The sequence below is a fragment of the Enhydra lutris genome, unplaced genomic scaffold (assembly GCF_002288905.1).
Source record: "Enhydra lutris kenyoni isolate GAN:26980312 unplaced genomic scaffold, ASM228890v2 scaffoldscaffold2, whole genome shotgun sequence".
NCBI classification, from domain to species: Eukaryota; Metazoa; Chordata; class Mammalia; order Carnivora; family Mustelidae; genus Enhydra; species Enhydra lutris.
In genome coordinates, this window is record NW_019154086.1 from 46,330,335 (window position 1) to 46,347,355 (window position 17,021).

The window sequence follows — 17,021 nt, forward strand, 5'->3', positions numbered from 1 at the left end:
GGTTAAGCATCTGCCTTCGGCTCAGGTCAGGATTCCAGGGTCCTAGGATCAAGTCTTCCAGCTCTCTGCCCAGTGGGGAGTCTGCTTCTCCCTCTCCTTCTGCCCCTCCCCACTGCTCACGCTTGCACACATGCGCTCTCTCTCAAATAAATACTCAAAAATAAAAACACTTGTTCAAAATAGCTTCTTTCCATCAACAAGGAACATGTGTGATTTCCTGTGTAATTACAAGACATTTATAAACCAGAACAGAAACTCTGTTAGCTTGATTGCAGGACTTAAGGAAGCGAAGTGTAATTAGCATTGGATGATTCACACCTTGGACCTTGGAACCTGTCCACAAAGGTTTCCACTGTTTGGCTATCACTCCAGGACAAAATCCCCAAGTAAAATACTCTTAGGATTATAATCGGTAACTTCCTGCTTGGAACTAATAAAGTTTTGAAGATTACATCTTGTCTTTTGAACTGGACCCTTGCATTCCTTAATGCCATAGTATCCCTATGGACCATGGCTATGTTATAAACAATTAATGCCTTGTTTGGGGAAGTAAATTTGGCACTCGGGAGGCACTGGTACTGTAGCAAAGGTCTGATTTATCCCAGGCTTGTGGACTGACCATTTTATGGCTGCATCTTGTTCCCAGGGATGTCTAAATCACATACTGGCCTTCCCAGTCCTAAATCCTTGAGAATTAAGACAATTCTAGGAAGTACGGCATGGCGTTTGGGCTAGGAAACAGAGTAGCCCAGGTGACAGGACATGCCTGAGTCCTTGCTGAGTCCTTTGGGAACTTTTGGGACCTAGAGGTGACATGGCGGGACTGGCTGAACGGGGCTCAAGGAAGCTATCTTCTCTGCAGATGACTATTCCTGATGACCTCTCAGTGACCTCCAGTGGTAAGCCATCTTCTGGCTCTTCATGGACCTGACAGCCTTGTGAACGGGCATAGGCCAGGCCAGACATCACTCTCTTGAGTGTTAATCACCCGCCAGGGCCAGGGTCAGTTCCCACAGACTGCTGGTGCAGAGCTGTGGGGCTCAGACATGGGTCAGACTGGATCTGGATGAGACAAAGAAGCTGGAGGCAGAAAGGGTCCTGGGCCCCCTCTGTTCTGTGGTCTCCCTGGCAGAGAAGAGGCATCTGGGAGCCTCACTCTGCCCTCTGATTTTCTTCACTGAGCAAAATCAAACACGAGTAGGTAATCTCATTTTCTTTCAATTCTAAAGCAGTGGTACTTGAAGTGTGGACTCTGGACTAATAGCATCAAAATCCCTTGCATTTGATAGAAATGCAAGCTTTCCAGCCTCACCTCCGCCTACAGATCCAGCAGTCTGTGGTGCAGGGCCTAGCAATCTGCATTGTAATAAGCCTTCTGGGTGTTTCTGCTGCTGCTCAGTCTGAGAACAACCCACCTCACGCATCTTCATGTTCAGTGCTGCTTGGAGGCAGGACAGGCTGGGACAAACAGATGTCTAAATTCTGCAGGCATAGAGATGGAATATTTCTCCTCTTCTATCCATTTAAACTGGCTGCTAAATGTAAAATTGTCAGGTTCTTGTAATTATACATTTGAGGAGGAATAATAAAGGGTGTCAGGCTTCTGAATGGGCGTTTTGAATCATACAGTATAATGAGTTGAACTTTCCAAACATCAGGCCAAAGCCTCCTGTCCACAAAGGGACAAGCATAAAAATAGTTTGGCTGTTTCCAATTGGGACCGAATGGAAACCATGTGGACTCCACCCTCAAGCGATTGGTATGAATCAGCTCAATCTGACTCTTTATTTTGAAACAAGTAGAACTCTTCTACCAAAGACCAAACTCACCCCACAACCAAACACCTTATGACAGTGAAAGTAATTATCGAGTATGGGAAGCTGGGTTTTTTTTTCGTTTGTTTGTTTTACCTGCTTTATGAATTCTGGGAAGCATGAAAATGGTCTGCTCTGACAATAAGCTATAAGGTAAATGTATATTAGATACAGGCTTTTCCTATTGACTCCAGGCACAGGATGCTGGGGAGACAGAAGACTTCAACGGATCCCACTGTCTATCGGATTAAGTGCCAACTCTTGCCTGACTTGCAAAGTCTTCCTCAATGTGACCCACCCTTTTTGCCAGGCTTACCCTCCCACATCCTCTGGTTCCAGCTAAACTTTGTAGGCTTATGGGCTTGCCTTGTTAAACCATCTCTCCCCTCTTAAATCCTTCCACCTATAAGTCCTTTCTTTCCACACATCCATTTAAAGCTCATTCCAGTTCCATTCCCAGTTCCATCCCGGGGGTAAGAATGCCTTTCTCAGAATCTAGGGTCCCTGTTTGACCGTTGGCAGATGCTGCCTTGTGTGGCTATTTGTTTTCCTAGGTGTGCTTCCTGTTTATAAACTACATTCTGGGCCCCCTTGTTATGAGTTCAGTTGTGTTCCCTCCCAAAATTCCTGTGTTGAAGTCCTGACTCTCACGCCCTCCAAATGTAACCTTATTTGGAAATAAGGTCATGGCACATGTGATTAGTTAAGATGAGGTCATACTGGATTAGAAACTGGGCCCCTGATCCAGTATGACTGATGTCCTTATAAAAAGGGCAAAATTGGACACAGACACATACAGGGAGAACGCCTGGGGAACATGAAGGCAAAGGTCAGGGTGATGAATCTGTAAGCCAGGAAACACCAGATTGCCAGCAAACCACCAGAAGCTAGGAGAGAGGCAAGGAACAGACTGTCCCTCCGAACCTCCAGAAGGAACCAGCCCTGCCAACATCTTGATCTTGACTTCCAGGGTCCAGGACCATGACACAATGTATTTCTGTTGTTTAAGGTCAAAAGAGGCAAATCTGATGTTTTTGTGCCAGGTTTTAACAGCTGAAAGGTATTATTGTGACCTGTCCCTCAACATGGCTCTTATTTAAAAGCTGAAGGATGAACAGTTGTATTGTTCTCTTTTTGACTTTTCCCGCAAACTACCTACCTTCCATGGGGGTTTAACTCCTCCAGGGCCTACACGGGGGCGTGGGGGTTTGGAGGTTTGGGGTGGGGGGTGGCACACAGGTGGGGTCATTCATGACTACATTCAGACTCTGTCATCACCTACTGAAGTTACGCATGCATTCTGTGTTTTTATATGTATAAGAAGCGTTAGCTTCTGAAACATAAAGACTTTAGGGGCACCTGGGTGGCTCCAGTGGGTTAAAGCCTCTGCCTTCAGCTCAGGTCATGATCCCAGGGTCCTGGGATCGAGTGCCACATCGGGCTCTCTGCTCAGTGGGGAGCCTGCTTCCCTTCCTCTCTATCTGCCTGCCTCTCTGCCTACTTGTGATCTCTGTCTGTCAAATAAATAAATAAAATCTTTAAAAACAAAACATAAAGACTTTAAAGTATTAACTAATTTCTTTAGCCTTCTTTGCCATTCATTAATTTAAAACTTTTTTTAAATCAGGGAGACTCAATAGATAGAAGTGTCCAGAGCTTTTCTCTAGCCTTGAGAAGCCTTGAAGCTCCCAGACAGATTTGGCCGTTTTGGGCTTCTTGCAATGTCAAGTTAACCACACAGAGGGACGCACACATTCAGCGTTTGTCCTAGTTAACCACTTGCTGTTAGGTCTAGATGCAGAGTCAGAATTAGTGACCCAGCAGTCCTCTGTCCTCAGGTGTCATCTGGCCCATTATAAGGACTGTCCCCGGGACAGCCACCTGCCTTGGAGACACTGACCATCCTTAACCCCACAGGAACCCTCCCGACTCCTCCGAAAGGAATTTTGGTTGACAATATCCCCAAACTGTAACTGTCTAAAACAAATGATAACCTAAACTGGTTCTTCTTTTCCTTTTTTTCTCTTTTGGTAGATTTTCCGAAATCTATTAGCACTATCCAGTGGAAAGACTGTATCTATACCAGACAACAGAGTCAGGTCTGATAAATTGTCTCCCTTTACATTTTCAGTTGGCTTTTTAACTCGCAGGAATCTGTATTTTTCTAATTCAGAGAGATTTCACAGAGAGACAAGGTTAATTGAAGGGCAGGAAAAAGACTACACCACGCGAAAACAGATTAAAATTGAGGAAGAAAAAGGCAAAGGGTAAAGAGCTACATCACAAGGGCCTCTTACCTTCCACACACGAGTTGTAAGGAAAAAAATAAATAAAATGGACTAAAACAAAACAACACCAATTTAGGTTAGCCTAAACCCTCTAAACAGAGTTTGCCAAAGACTATGCTCATGACACAACTAATGATCATCTAGCGCTCTATCTTTATAACCTCAGCATGTGACAGCTGGAGTGAGATTTAGGGAGCTGTGAGTGCGAGTTCCTCAGTTTGCCACTAGGATGCTGAGACACAGGCACAGCTTCCCTACCACTTTGCTGTGAACCTTTAAGACTTGGAGAGCTTCTCGGGGCGCCCGGCTGGCTCAGTCAGAGGACCATGCAACTCTGGATCTCAGGGTCGTGAGTTCAAGTCTCACATTGGGGGTAGAGAGTAGGTACATAAATTAAAAAAAAAAAATATATATATATATATATACATATACATATATACATATATACATATACATATACATATATATATATACTTGGATAGCTTCTTGTTTTGTTTAATCCTGCTCAGACATTTTGGAGTTGGTGATTTCTTAAAACTGCCTCTGACAGACTCTGTTTCTGATTCTGAGCAGTGAGGGTAGGAGAGAAGTCTCCAAACAGAATTTAGTAGGTCCAGCTGGCTCTTTAATGCAGAGACATTCCCAAATCAGCCCACACCCCAGAATCGATTTTGGCTTGCTGAATGTGCCGAAGACAAATCCCTCTGGTGGATATGGCTAAGGTGCTCTGTGTTTGGTTTATAGGAAACCATAAGACACCGGGTCTTCTTTCTCTCCACAGGAGTTTCTCTGTTTGGGTTAGTTACTGTAGTAGCAAGAACTAACAGCCCATGAAAGGTGGAAGGGATTTACAGATGAGGGAAGACGAAGGGAGAGTTGAATCAACAACCACATACCTTTTTTCCTCCTCTCCTTCCCTGAAGTAGTTTTCTGTGTTAGAGTTCCAGGTGCCTCTGTAATCTGGTTCAAAGCCGAACTGCCCCTCTGTTTGGCTGTGTGGAAAAGAAAAAGATGGGGGGGGGGCTGTTCAAAGTTGTATGAATGGGTTTTTATGCACTTCACTATTGATTATTTCCTTCAGTTTATGTACACTTGGGACAGAGATGTTTCTTATAAGAGGATTATCCGACCGACCGATTGTCAAATCCCCTTTGCTTCGGTTCAGTCCTGTCTTTTTCATGTTGCTCTCTCTTCAAAGGCCTAAGGAGAACATTCAACCAAGTAGGCCCCAAGTTCGTCCTAAAGGCCTCATGTAACTGCTATTCATTCCACAGCTGCCCTCTATAAAAAGTGGCTCCAGATATTTCAGATTTGTAAGAATGTAGCAGACACATTTTTGGCATATTTTTTTAAAAAATCTGAGTATGTTATTCTAGAGTCATTCTAGACCTTTCCTTTTCTTTCCTTTCTCATGTGCCTCACATCCCAAGCATCAGGAAATGGGACAGATGTGGAACTTGACTTCCTCTGCCACTTGGGTAAACCCCCTCACTTCCCACCATCACCTCCCACTGGATGACAAGAGCCTCCGAATGGGCCTCCCTGCCTACCACCCCCACCCAGTCTGTTTGCTACACAGATCGAGGGGTCCTTCTCAAACCTAAATAAGTCCTAACTCCTGCTCCTTTGTTGCTAACAAGCCCTAGAGCACTTATCCTTATTAGTGCCCAGGTAACCTGCTGCTGCTTGTGGATAGGCCTTGGGTCCTTGGTGCGGGCTGTTCCCTCTGCCTCGAGTGCTCTCCTCTGTTACAGTTCTGAGTGCTGAGAAATCTTGTTCATACAGATGGAGATAGAATAGGGTTATCAAACTTAGCCCGCCTTGTCCCCCACACATACAGGACATCAAGTTGAATTTAAATGTCAAGTAAACAAAGAATAATTAGTTAAGTATATCCCAAACACTGCATGAAACGTACTTATAATAATCATCTAAAATTCAAATTTAACTGGGTAATCCTAGAAGGAGTTTTATCATAGCGGTATGATTACATTCTTTGAACTCCTGTGTGATAGGCTAAAAAAATCACATTGTGGTGGGGTACCTGGGTGGCTCAGTGGGTTAAGCCTCTGCCTTCAGCTCAGGTCATGATCTCAGGGTCCTGGGATCAAGCCCCCAGTCGGGATCTCTGCTCAGTGGGAAGCCTGCTTCCCCCTCTCTCTCTGCCTGCCTCTCTGCCTACTTGTGATCTCTGTCTGTCAAATGGATAAATAAAATCTTAAAAAAAATTTTTTTTTAAATCACACAGTGGTGGATCAAAATAAAAATAATTTAGAAGGATCTGTCAGTTGATAACTCAATTAAACCCTCTTTCAATTTTCTTAAAACCAAAAATCGGAAGCCCCATGATAGCTAAAAACCGGCATGTCACTGAGTTATCAGAGTCATTCCTTTTCTTTAACACTTCCACTAAAATTTTGAATTGTCTCCATTTTTGCACCCAAGGGAAGACAATGTCTGCTCTGATACTGCATGTGAAAAGAAGCGTCCCTTTCTTTTGCAAAGTAGAATGATTGTGACCCGGGATATTAACCAGGAGTACTGGGTCCTTATGAAAGTTCAGAATCTGGACATTTCTTTAAAACAATCCACACATCCTCGAACACATCCCCCCCGCCTCGGTTTTCACATACTCTGTGTCTTAGTGCGTTTGGGCTGCTAGAACAGAATACCATAGGCCAGGTGGCTTCTGAACAACATTCATTCATTTCTCACAGCTCTAGGGAAGTTCGAGATCCAGACACCAGAGGATCTGGAGTGCGGTGAGAACCTCTTCCTGATTCACAACTGGCCATCTTCCTGTCATAACCTCACATGGCAGAAAGGGTGAGGGAGCTCTCTGGGCTCTCTTTTATGAGAGCACTAATCCGGTTCAAAAGGGCTCTGCCCTCATCACCTAATGACTTCCAAAGGCCCCCTCCTCCAAAACCATCACCTTGGGGATTAGAACTTCAACATATGAATTGGGGGCGGGACACAATATTCAGTCTCTAGTACCCCTGCTTCATGACAAGAGCTGCAAAGGACAGGGACCAGGCTTGGTCCAGGAGTCGGGCAGGCTGAGCACAGATTGGTGTGGATGGCAGGTCAAGTTCCTCGGCTCAAGAGTCACATTTTGGGGGTGGAGGGGTTGTTCCTGTGACCAGAAGAGGGCTGGAAATATTCCATTATTATTATTATTATTTTGCCTCCTGTGCTTCTTTTTTCATTTATGACTCTGCCCCTGGCTAAGAAATGAAATCAAGATGGGAAAACGAAATGTGCCTGAGCAGAGGTCTATCCATCCAGCTCCGAAATACGAAGTACTTTTACTCTGGGCAGGTATGGACGTTACTGGTATGGACTACGTGTTTGTAATCCCCAAATATTCCGATGTTGGGTCCCCAGTGTGGCCGTAGTTAGAGATGGGGCCCCCAAGGAAGTCATGAAGGTTAAATGAGTAGGACCCTGATCAGATAGGGTTAGTGTTCTAACTGGAGAGTCGCTAGAAAGCTCTGCCTCGCTCGCCCTCTGCTGACACACCTGGGAAAGGCCACGTGAAGACACAGCACGAGGGCGCCCTCTGCAGGCCAGGGAGAGAGCTCTCACCAGGAACAGACCCCGCAGGCACTCTAATCTGGCGCTCGGGGCTCCCAAAACTGCGAAAAATGAATCTGTTTAAGCCGCCCAGCCCGTGTTATTTTGTTACGGCAGCCAGCGCAGACTAATACAGTTACCCAAGAGGATGCAGAAGAGCTAAAATGTACCAGCTGACCTCCCTAAAAATCAAGGTTCGAGCGAATGAATAATGAGAGAACTTCACAGAGGTTCTGCGAGCTGACCACTGACCACAGGGCCCAGCCCATCTGGGGCAGCTTCCACCCTGTTCCGGGCTGTGGTGAAGGATGACAGGGCAGGCACTCCCGGAGGTCAGCTCTGCCTCTCGCTTGCTTGGCTCTCTGGGAAAACAAATCCAGAACCCTTCAAATCAAGCCTTCATGCTACTTTGGGCAGAACCCCACTAGATAGAACAACCAGACTAGGAGACCTCCACGTTTCCTCCCCACACCCTGTCCCTTCTTTGCCTTTCCAATCCCACACCTCACACCTGGGCCTGCCTGCCCCATACCAATCCCTTGAGACAGTGCTTTTATATTGCCAATTCTTTTTCTTTCCTTTTCTTTTTTTAAAAAAGATTTATTTATTTGAGAGAGGGAGTATGTGTGTGTGCACACACATTCAATTATTTTTCTTAAAAGACACAGATTTACTTGGTTATTTCGGTCCTGAAATTACAAAACAGGACCTCATAAATAGGACCCTGGTGCCAGTCTTGTAAAAATAGCAGAGGGAAAGTCGTATTTGGATAGCAAACATTGTTTTCCAGCTTCCTTTTGTATATGTATTGGGTTGACTGAAATGTCAAACTCAACAAATAACCTATAGAATTCTGATACCAGGAAAGTTCCTAAAGGGAAGATAACTGTTGTATTTATGAATATCTCATAGTTATAAGTTTTTTGTACTCACTTCCACAAAGCAGCCTTGTCTTCAGCTCTTTTAATAGTGCAAGTCAGTGAATCCTTTTTTAAATTGAGATAAAATTAACATGTAACATTCTATTATTTTCAGGTGTATGACATAATGACTTGATATTTGTATATATTGTGAAATGTTCACCACGGTTAGTTAACGCCTATCACAACACATGGTCACAAATTTTGTTCCTTGTGATAGACCTTTTAAGATCTACTCTCTTGGCAACTTGTTCTTTTTAAGATTTTATTTTGTAAGTAATCCCTCCACCCAACGTAGGGCTCGAACTTACAACCCCTGAGATCAAGGGTCGCACGCTCCACCGACTGAGCCAGCCAGGCGCCCTAATGCAACTTCCAAATATACAATACAATATATTTAACAGTGGTCCCCATGCTGCACATTAGCATCGAGCTCTTTATTTTCATTTTTTCCCAGCAAGTAGAGCGACTGTGTTCGCCAACATGCCTCAAGTTTACTCTCCCGGAAAAAGGTTGTTATGATGATGATGATGACGGTAACGATGATAATTAGTGTCCCTCAAGTACTTACTACATGCCAGGCTTCATGCTAACCGCGTCACGTTACACCACTTCCTCCTCACTGAACACTCTGAGGTAGTTACGTTTATTTTGTAGCTGAAGAAGCTAAAGTTAGATCAGTTTGATGATTTGCCCAAACTAATGCACAGCTGGGGTAGGATTTGGACGCAGACCTGATTCTAAGTCTGTGCTGTTGGCCACTTGCTATAGTTTCTGTTAACAATGATTCAAAGTAGTCAGCTTTCAAATGGGCCATGAACATGTGTATTAGGGATCTATTAAAAGAAATGATCAGGCTTCTATAAGGGAGTAAGCACCTGTTGTTCTTGTCTGTCCTGTATCTGTCCTCCTCATCGGCCTGCTTCTTGGACGGACCACCACTCCGCTCCCTGGCAAATCACAGGGTTCTGGTTTGGATGCCCACCAGTATGCTCCCCCTCTCCCCCTGGTGGCTATGTGATCAGTCCTGGTTAATTATACCTTAGCGCATCCTGTGCTGTAGGGACTGGTCCGAGGTATGCATGTGACCCAAGGAAGGCCAGCAAGAGCCTCCCTCGGGGATCTGACCCACAGTCACTGGAAGACAGAGGCTCACACTTTCCGGCTGATAATCAGTCATGATGTTAGCGCCCTGGGACAGCCGGCAGACGTGTCAACTGCTCTTTCCTGCCTGGAGAAAGGCTGACCACACTGGGATAGAAGGCCCACACTCGGAAGGGAGGCTGAGTCAAAAGCAGCAAACTTGGGGTCTCCTGATGACATCATATGAGCCCCTCAGTTCAGCTGTCTCTGAAGACAGCTGCGGACGTCTCAGTTATGTGAGCCAATAAGCCCCTGTTTACCTTGAATTCTGCCTGGGTGGTTCTCACTCCGAACTGAAGAGTTGTGAGTAACATGCCGTACTAGTTCCCCACTGCAGCTAGAACAAATGACTGTAAACTTAATGGGTTAAAACAGTATAAGTCTATGACCTTACAGATCTGGAGGTCCCAAGTCCAACATGGGTCTCACAATCAAGGCCTTGGTGGACTGTGTGTCTTTTAGTGGCTCTGGGGAAGGATTCCTTGCCCTGCCCTTTCCAGCTCCTCGAGGCCACCTACATTCCTTGGCTGGCTGCTGGCCCCTTCCTCCCATCACTCCAACCTTTCCTTTCACGGTCACATCTCTTGCAAAAGTCTCTTCGCAAAGACGCTGTGATGACACTGGACCCACCCAGAGAGTCCAGGATAAACCCCTGTCTCAAGGCCCTTAATGTTATCATATCTGCACAGTCCCTTTTGCCACGTGAGGTAACGTAATCACCAGTTCTGAGGAGTAGGACAAAGACATTGCTGGGGGCCCATTATTCTGCTCTCATTCAGACTCAGGAAAAAGAATTTCCACTGACCACTAGGAAGGTTACTTTTAAAAAAATATATATTTTATTTATTTATTTGACAGAGATTACAAGTAGACAGAGAGGCAGGCAGAGAGAGAGGAAAGGAAGCAGACTCCCTGCTAAGCAGAGAGCCTGATGCGGGACTCGATCCCAGGACCCCGGGATCATGACCTGAGCCGAAGGCAGAGGCTTTAACCCACTGAGCCACCCAGGTGCCCCTAGGAAGGTCACTTTTAATTGCAAAGCAGTTTCCTTCTTTTAGGTAGGCCCAAAGAGTGGAGGGTCCAGGTCCCCAGCACTCACCCTGCAGCTGATGAGGGGGACTCCCAGGGTCTGGTGGGGCCGTGGCCGGCTGTTCTCTCCCCTGCATCTCTGCATACTCTGCGATGGGTCTGAGGAGAGCCAGAGCTCCGGAACATTGTAAGAAATTGCCGTCGAGGTGCAGCTCACTGGGGAGGGGTGAAATACACTGGTCATTTGATGTTATTTTTACCTCTGCAAATGTGGCTTTGAGGTCTTCACCTCATAAAATACTAGACCTGGTTATAAAATAGTAAATAATCATAATAGATAGTAGACCACATTGTAAAAAACAGACCTAGGGACCATGTCATAGGGCCCAAAACATGCCTGTAGCACAATACCCTTGATTCTCAAGTGTAACTAAAGGATCTTTCTCTTATCATTAAGAAAAAGAAAACAAAAATAACTGGAGGGTAGAAAAAGAAGGCTACAAACATAGTGAGAAGAAGCTGGGAGGAATTGGTGGGTTAGCGGATTTCGCAACCAAGCTGGTTAGGTAACTGAAGACAGAAGGTGGGAGGCGAGCAGGGGGTGTGTCTCACCTGATGGCGGTCTGGCATATGACGGTACCCAGCCGGGGTCCACTCTGTGGCCCCAGGCCACAGTAGCGCAGACTGAGGGCTTGAAGCCTCTGGTTGTTCTCCAGGCCTGAGAAAAGACTCTCAACTTCTTCCTTTCCAAATCTAGAAAGAAATGATGGCAACAAATAAGTGACTTTTATAAAATCTATGTCACCTGTTGGATAATTCATTTTAAGGGACTCCCTACGGCGGAACAGATTTTACGGGATCTTTACTTTGGGTTTCCACGGCCGGGGCTAAGGGGGTGAGCTGGGTGACTGGGGGCGGGGGTAGCCTGCATGTGGAAGAAGGGGAACCCAGAATCTGTTTCCCAGGGGAAGGGAGCAGGGCACGGTTTGAAGTACCCATTCAAGGGAGGAGATAGAGAGTGAGATCTGGACCTGGAAGACAGGAGAGATTGCCTAGCTGGTAGGGATGAAGGGGTCTGGGAAGATCCTAGCAGCAGGAGGCTGTGTAAGGAGAGAGCAGGGTCTGGGGAAAATTCAATCTCTTGGCCCTCCTTCCTGGCCCTGTCTTGCCCCTCACCTTCTCACCTAGTCCTTCGACTTTGTGAAGAGCAGTCACGGGCATCACGCCCACGCAGCCTCTGGGTATAGGCATTAGGTCAGGAAACTGAGCAACAATGAGGTAGAGGGACATCTTCCGCACATTTGGAATGTCAGTGTCTGAACTTTCAAATGAGGTGCATCGTATTAACAGAAATGACTTCTTCAATTTACTAGATCAACCAACAAGTAGTTACAGAAGGCAGCTACTGTGGTGGGTGTGGGGAGGCAGCTGCATATGAGAAAGAAGGGAATCCTACCTGGTGGGCTGCAGAGCCTCCCAGAGAAAACCGGAGGGAAGTCCCCAGAGGCCAAGAACCTACAGTTTTACCAGTGCTGAGGTCTCAGTGGTGATTCCCAACCACCCAACCCTGATACTCACGGTGTCTCGGGAATAGCCAGATTTCAACTGACAATGAAAATAAGCTGTTTTGGGGCACTGGGTGGCTCAGTGGGTTAGGCCTCTGCCTTCAGCTCAGGTCATGATCTCAGGGTCCTGAGATGGAGCCCCGCACTGGGCTCTGGGCTCAGCATGAAGTCTGCTGGAGACTCTCTCCCTCTCCTTCCACCCTCTCCTCTTTCCCTGCCCCTCCCAGGTGATTAAAATAAGTTTTTTCCTAACATTGGGGATTCCTTTTTTCTCCCTTCTGTCTTCCTGCCAGTGTAGGTCTCTGGGTCCAGCGCAAGAGCTGGAGTCCAGAAGGGTCTCAGCAGGGGGGCTGGTTCTGCCCAGTGCAGTGTGGGAAGCTGGGAGACTCCCAGGCTGATCCTCAGTCACTACTGGGTGTCCTGAGGACACTGGCCTTCTGCTGTCCTGTGTTAGGAAACCCTGACTGAGGCTCCCCCAAGCGTCTCAGAAACATGGAGAAACTCCAGAGATAGTCCCTCTCCTCAGCTTTTGTGAATAGACTTGTCTCCACCAGGGCCCTAATCCCTAATCCCACATCACATAAACAGGTTGAAATTATTTATGGATGGCACACTATAAGACCCCCCAGCAGTGTAGTATCACAGATCAGAAGTGGGCTCAGATTGAGGCAGCTGGATTCACATCCAGCCTCCATCCCTAATAGCTGAATGGCCTTGAACAAGCCAGTTAATCCCCCTGAGTCTTTCCTCATCTGTACAGAGTCAAGGGATAGAAATGGTACATACCTGTCATTATATATCCTACGTTCATCCGTAATGGTACATATCCCTCTGCTGTTGGGAGAGTCAATGACATAAACTGTGCACTGTGCTTGGCACCCAGTTAGCACTCGATAACAATTTGCTGGTATTATTATTATTATTATTATTACCCCCGACCCCCCCTCACAAGACTGGGCTCTTTTCTTCCCTAACCCCACACCTTTCCTCCCACCTCCACTCCTGGTGAATAATGGCCTGTCCTGAATGGGGTCATGGTTCCCCTTGTCCAAACCACCACTAAAATCTATATGGACATTTTTTGTGACACCAGGCTTTCTTTTTTTTAAAGATTTTATTTTATTTATTTGACAGACAGAGATCACAAGTAGGCAGAGAGGCAGGCAGAGAGAGAGTGGGGAAGCAGGCTCCCAGCTGAGCAGAGAGCCCGACACGGAGCTCCATCCCAGAACCCTGAGATCATGACCTGAGCTGAAGGCAGAGGCTCAACCCACTGAGCCACCCAGGCGCCCTGACACCAAGGCTTTCTACCTTGTATTACATGTAACCTAGAGCACGTTCCACATAGTCCTCTCTACTATCCCGAGGGCTTCCTTGCTCAGGGCCATTGCCTTATATGTATTTGTATCTTCCTTAGTGAAGAGCACAGTGTCTTGCACAAACAGGCCATCAACAAATATTTGTTGACAGAATAAATGAATAAAAGGAAAGTAAGGAAGGAGGAAGGAGGGGTGGAAAGGAGAGAGGGAGGAAGAAAGGAAAAATGAATGAATAAAGCCTCTTTTTGAGAACCCTGACATTTACTCAGGAACATTAGCTCTAAGGAGGTTTTGGAGTATCCGCTTCCAGCGATGACCAGATGAGGCACAAGGAACCAGGCCACTGCCCTCCCTGCCTTTGCCTCCCTCAGCCAAACAGCAGCAGAGCCCTGAAGGAAGCCTGCATTCCAGCCTCACCTGCTGTAATCGAGGATGAGAGAACGCAGATGGCTGCATGGCAGAGCCCTCCCGAGTCTCTGGAGAGACCACAGATCCATCCTGCAGTCAGTGAGCTCCAGGCTGGTAAAGGGGCTGGTGGCACTCCCCTTCAACTCCAGAAGTGAAGCCTAGGAACGCGAGGTGAAACCATGCTCACGCAAGGGAGACAATGTGCTCTGTGTTTTCATGTAACCCAAAAGTCCATTATGTTCATTACCTCAACAGTTTGCCTTTAGGACAACTTTCTAATTCCCCCAAGGAGAAAGTGGCATGAAAATAAAATAACTGCCCTTTAAAAGGCAATGTGAAGAATTAAATGGGAAACACCAAGCTTTGTGATGAGATGAGATATACTGCAGCTCATCTTTCTCTGTCATTGGGGGCTGAATTGTGTCCCCCCTCATTCATACATTGAAGTCCTAACCTCAGAATGTGACTGTATTTGGAAACAGGGTCTTCAAAGAGCTACCTAAGTTAAAATAGGGTCTTCAGGGTGGGTCCTAACCCAGTAGGACTGGCTTTCTTTTTTTTTTTTTTTTAAAGATTTTATTTATTTATTTGTCAGAGAGAGAGAGAGAGTGCGAGCGAGCACAGGCAGACAGAATGGCAGGCAGAGGGAGAAGCAGGCTCCCCACAGAACAAGGAGCCCGATGCGGGACTCGATCCCAGGACGCTGGGATCATGACCTGAGCCGAAGGCAGCTGCTTAACCAACTGAGCCACCCAGGCATCCCTTTTTTTTTTTTTTTTTTTTTAAAGATTTTATTAGGACTGGCTTTCTTATAAGAAGGAAATCTGGACACAGATATGTACAGGGGGAAGACGTGAAAATACAGGGGAAAGGCGGCCATTTGCAAGCCAAGAAGAGCAGCCTCAGAAGTCACCAACCCTGCTGACACCTTGAGCTCAGACTTCCAGGCCTTCATAACTCTGAGGAAATGAGTTTCTGTTGTTTAAGCCGTGCAACCTGTGGTTATGGTAGTCCCAGCAGACTAATACAGATGTTGATATTCTAACCCACAGATTTGTCCTCCTAGGGTTGTGTCCTTTCAATAGGGAAGTGCCGCCACGCCAACCTTTGTATAACTAGGCAAAAATTATAATAGTCAGATTACCTCCTAAGTATTCATTGTTACTGGTATTAGGATTTAGAGGTCTCCTCAAAATTACACCACACAGGGGCGCCTGGGTGGCCTAGTTGGTTAAGTGTTGGACTCTTGATTTTAGCTCACGTCATGGTCTCGGGGCCATGGTCTCAGGGTCCTGGGACGGAGCCCCATGTCGAACTCCGTGCTCAGCAGGGAATCTGCTTCTCTCCTCCTCTCTCTGTCCCTTCCCGTGCTCAAACTCTCTCTCAATCTCTCTAAAATAAAATCTTAAAAAAAAAAAAAAAAAGAGCTAGACCATGGAAATTTACCAACAAGTTGTTTCTCATGGTGAAGCCACAGGCCTGGGGGCAACACATGAACATTTGGAACCATGTCAAGGTCTCTCAGTCTCCTGAACAGAGAGGCCTATGGCAAGGACATTTTTTGTGGTAACAAAGGATCCCAGTGACAACTAAATCCTTACCTGACAGAGGGAGGTATTTAAAGCTACAAATCACAAAGGCCACCTTTTAGCATTGAGAATCACCACAACCTAAGGATTTCTTCAGTTCAGAATTTAAACCTAAAAGAGGCTTTGGTGGGGTCGGAAGGATTTAGGGTTTCCTGAGGCAATGACATGTTGGTCAGAGATAGGGTTCCAAATTATAGTTTGGCTGAGAATATAAGAGCCCTTGCAGCCTTAACCACAGAGCTGGCGTTTGAGGTCTCTTTTATGAGAAAACACCTAGCCAAAGTGCTGGGTTGGATTTCGCAAGCTGTGTTTCTCACAGAGGAGGCAGTGTGGGACGTCACTGTCTATGGTAACATTGGTCTGTGCAAAACAGACTCTCGACCCAGGTCCCGACGGTCTTAACCAGTGGTTTGCAGTGTCACTCCTGGGGCACTAGGCCTGTGTGGGCAAGACCACAGCCATCGACCACAGAATTCCTCAACGGCCTCCAGGTGACCAAGAGGGCTACATTTTAAAGAACTGCTAAGGATCACTGTTGATATGCACGGACAGCATACTATGGCCTGCTTAAATGGACTGGGTCCCTGGACTGACACTTTCAATAAAAACTATAAATTCTTGTTATGCATTAAAGATACCTTTTTAAAAATTTAGTTTGAATTGTGGTCAAATACACAGATAAAATTTACCATCTTAACCATTTTTGGGGTACAGTTCAGTGGCATTAAAGACATTCACTGTTGTTGTACAACCCTCAACACCATCCATCTCCAGAACTTTTTTCATCTTGTAAAACTCAGACTCTGTACCCATTAAAAAATAACTCCCATTCTCCCCTCCCCGACAACATCTGGCAACCGCCATTTTATTTTCTTTCTCTATGAGTCTTAACTACTCTAGGTACTTCCTATAATACAATGATATAGTATTTGTCCTTTTGTGACTGACTTATCTCACTTAGCATAAGTTCCTCAAGGTTCCTACATGTAGCCTATGTCACAACTTCCTTCCTGTTAAAGGCTGAATAATATTCTATTGTATGTATATCCAACATTTAGTTTTCTACTCATCTGTTAATGGACATTTGGATTGCTTCCACCTTTGGCTATTGTGAATAATGCTACCATGAAGATCAGTGTACAAATATCTTTTTGAGATCTAGCTTTCAATTCTTTGGGGTAGATGTCCAGAAGTGGGAATTGCTGAATCATGTGGTAATTCTATTTTTAATTTTTTACAGGAACTTCAATCCTGTTTTCCATAGTGGCTACACCGATTTACATTCCCACCAACAGTGCACAGGTTTTCCTGTGCTGTCCATGTCCTGTCAACACATTATGTTCTATTTTTTTTATAGTAGTAGCCATACT

The 17,021-nt window shown here is 45.9% G+C and overlaps 1 protein-coding gene across 5 annotated transcripts in view; it reads right to left on the reverse strand.

The window, feature by feature from the left end:
• The window catches only part of LOC111151928, a 44,995-nt gene that overhangs the window by 20,699 nt on the left and 7,275 nt on the right, over positions 1-17,021 (reverse strand). For all 5 annotated transcript variants that reach the window (XR_002640890.1, XR_002640889.1, XM_022510163.1 and 2 more), the window contains 4 exons: positions 14,072-14,220; positions 11,383-11,523; positions 10,841-10,986; positions 4,999-5,094 (listed from right to left, as the gene is read on the reverse strand). Coding sequence is in view for 3 of the 5 variants with exons in the window: in XM_022510163.1 (XP_022365871.1) it covers positions 4,999-5,094; positions 10,841-10,986; positions 11,383-11,523; positions 14,072-14,220 (532 nt within the window). In the remaining 2 variants the exon portion in view is untranslated. The remainder of the gene's footprint in view (positions 1-4,998; positions 5,095-10,840; positions 10,987-11,382; positions 11,524-14,071; positions 14,221-17,021) is intronic.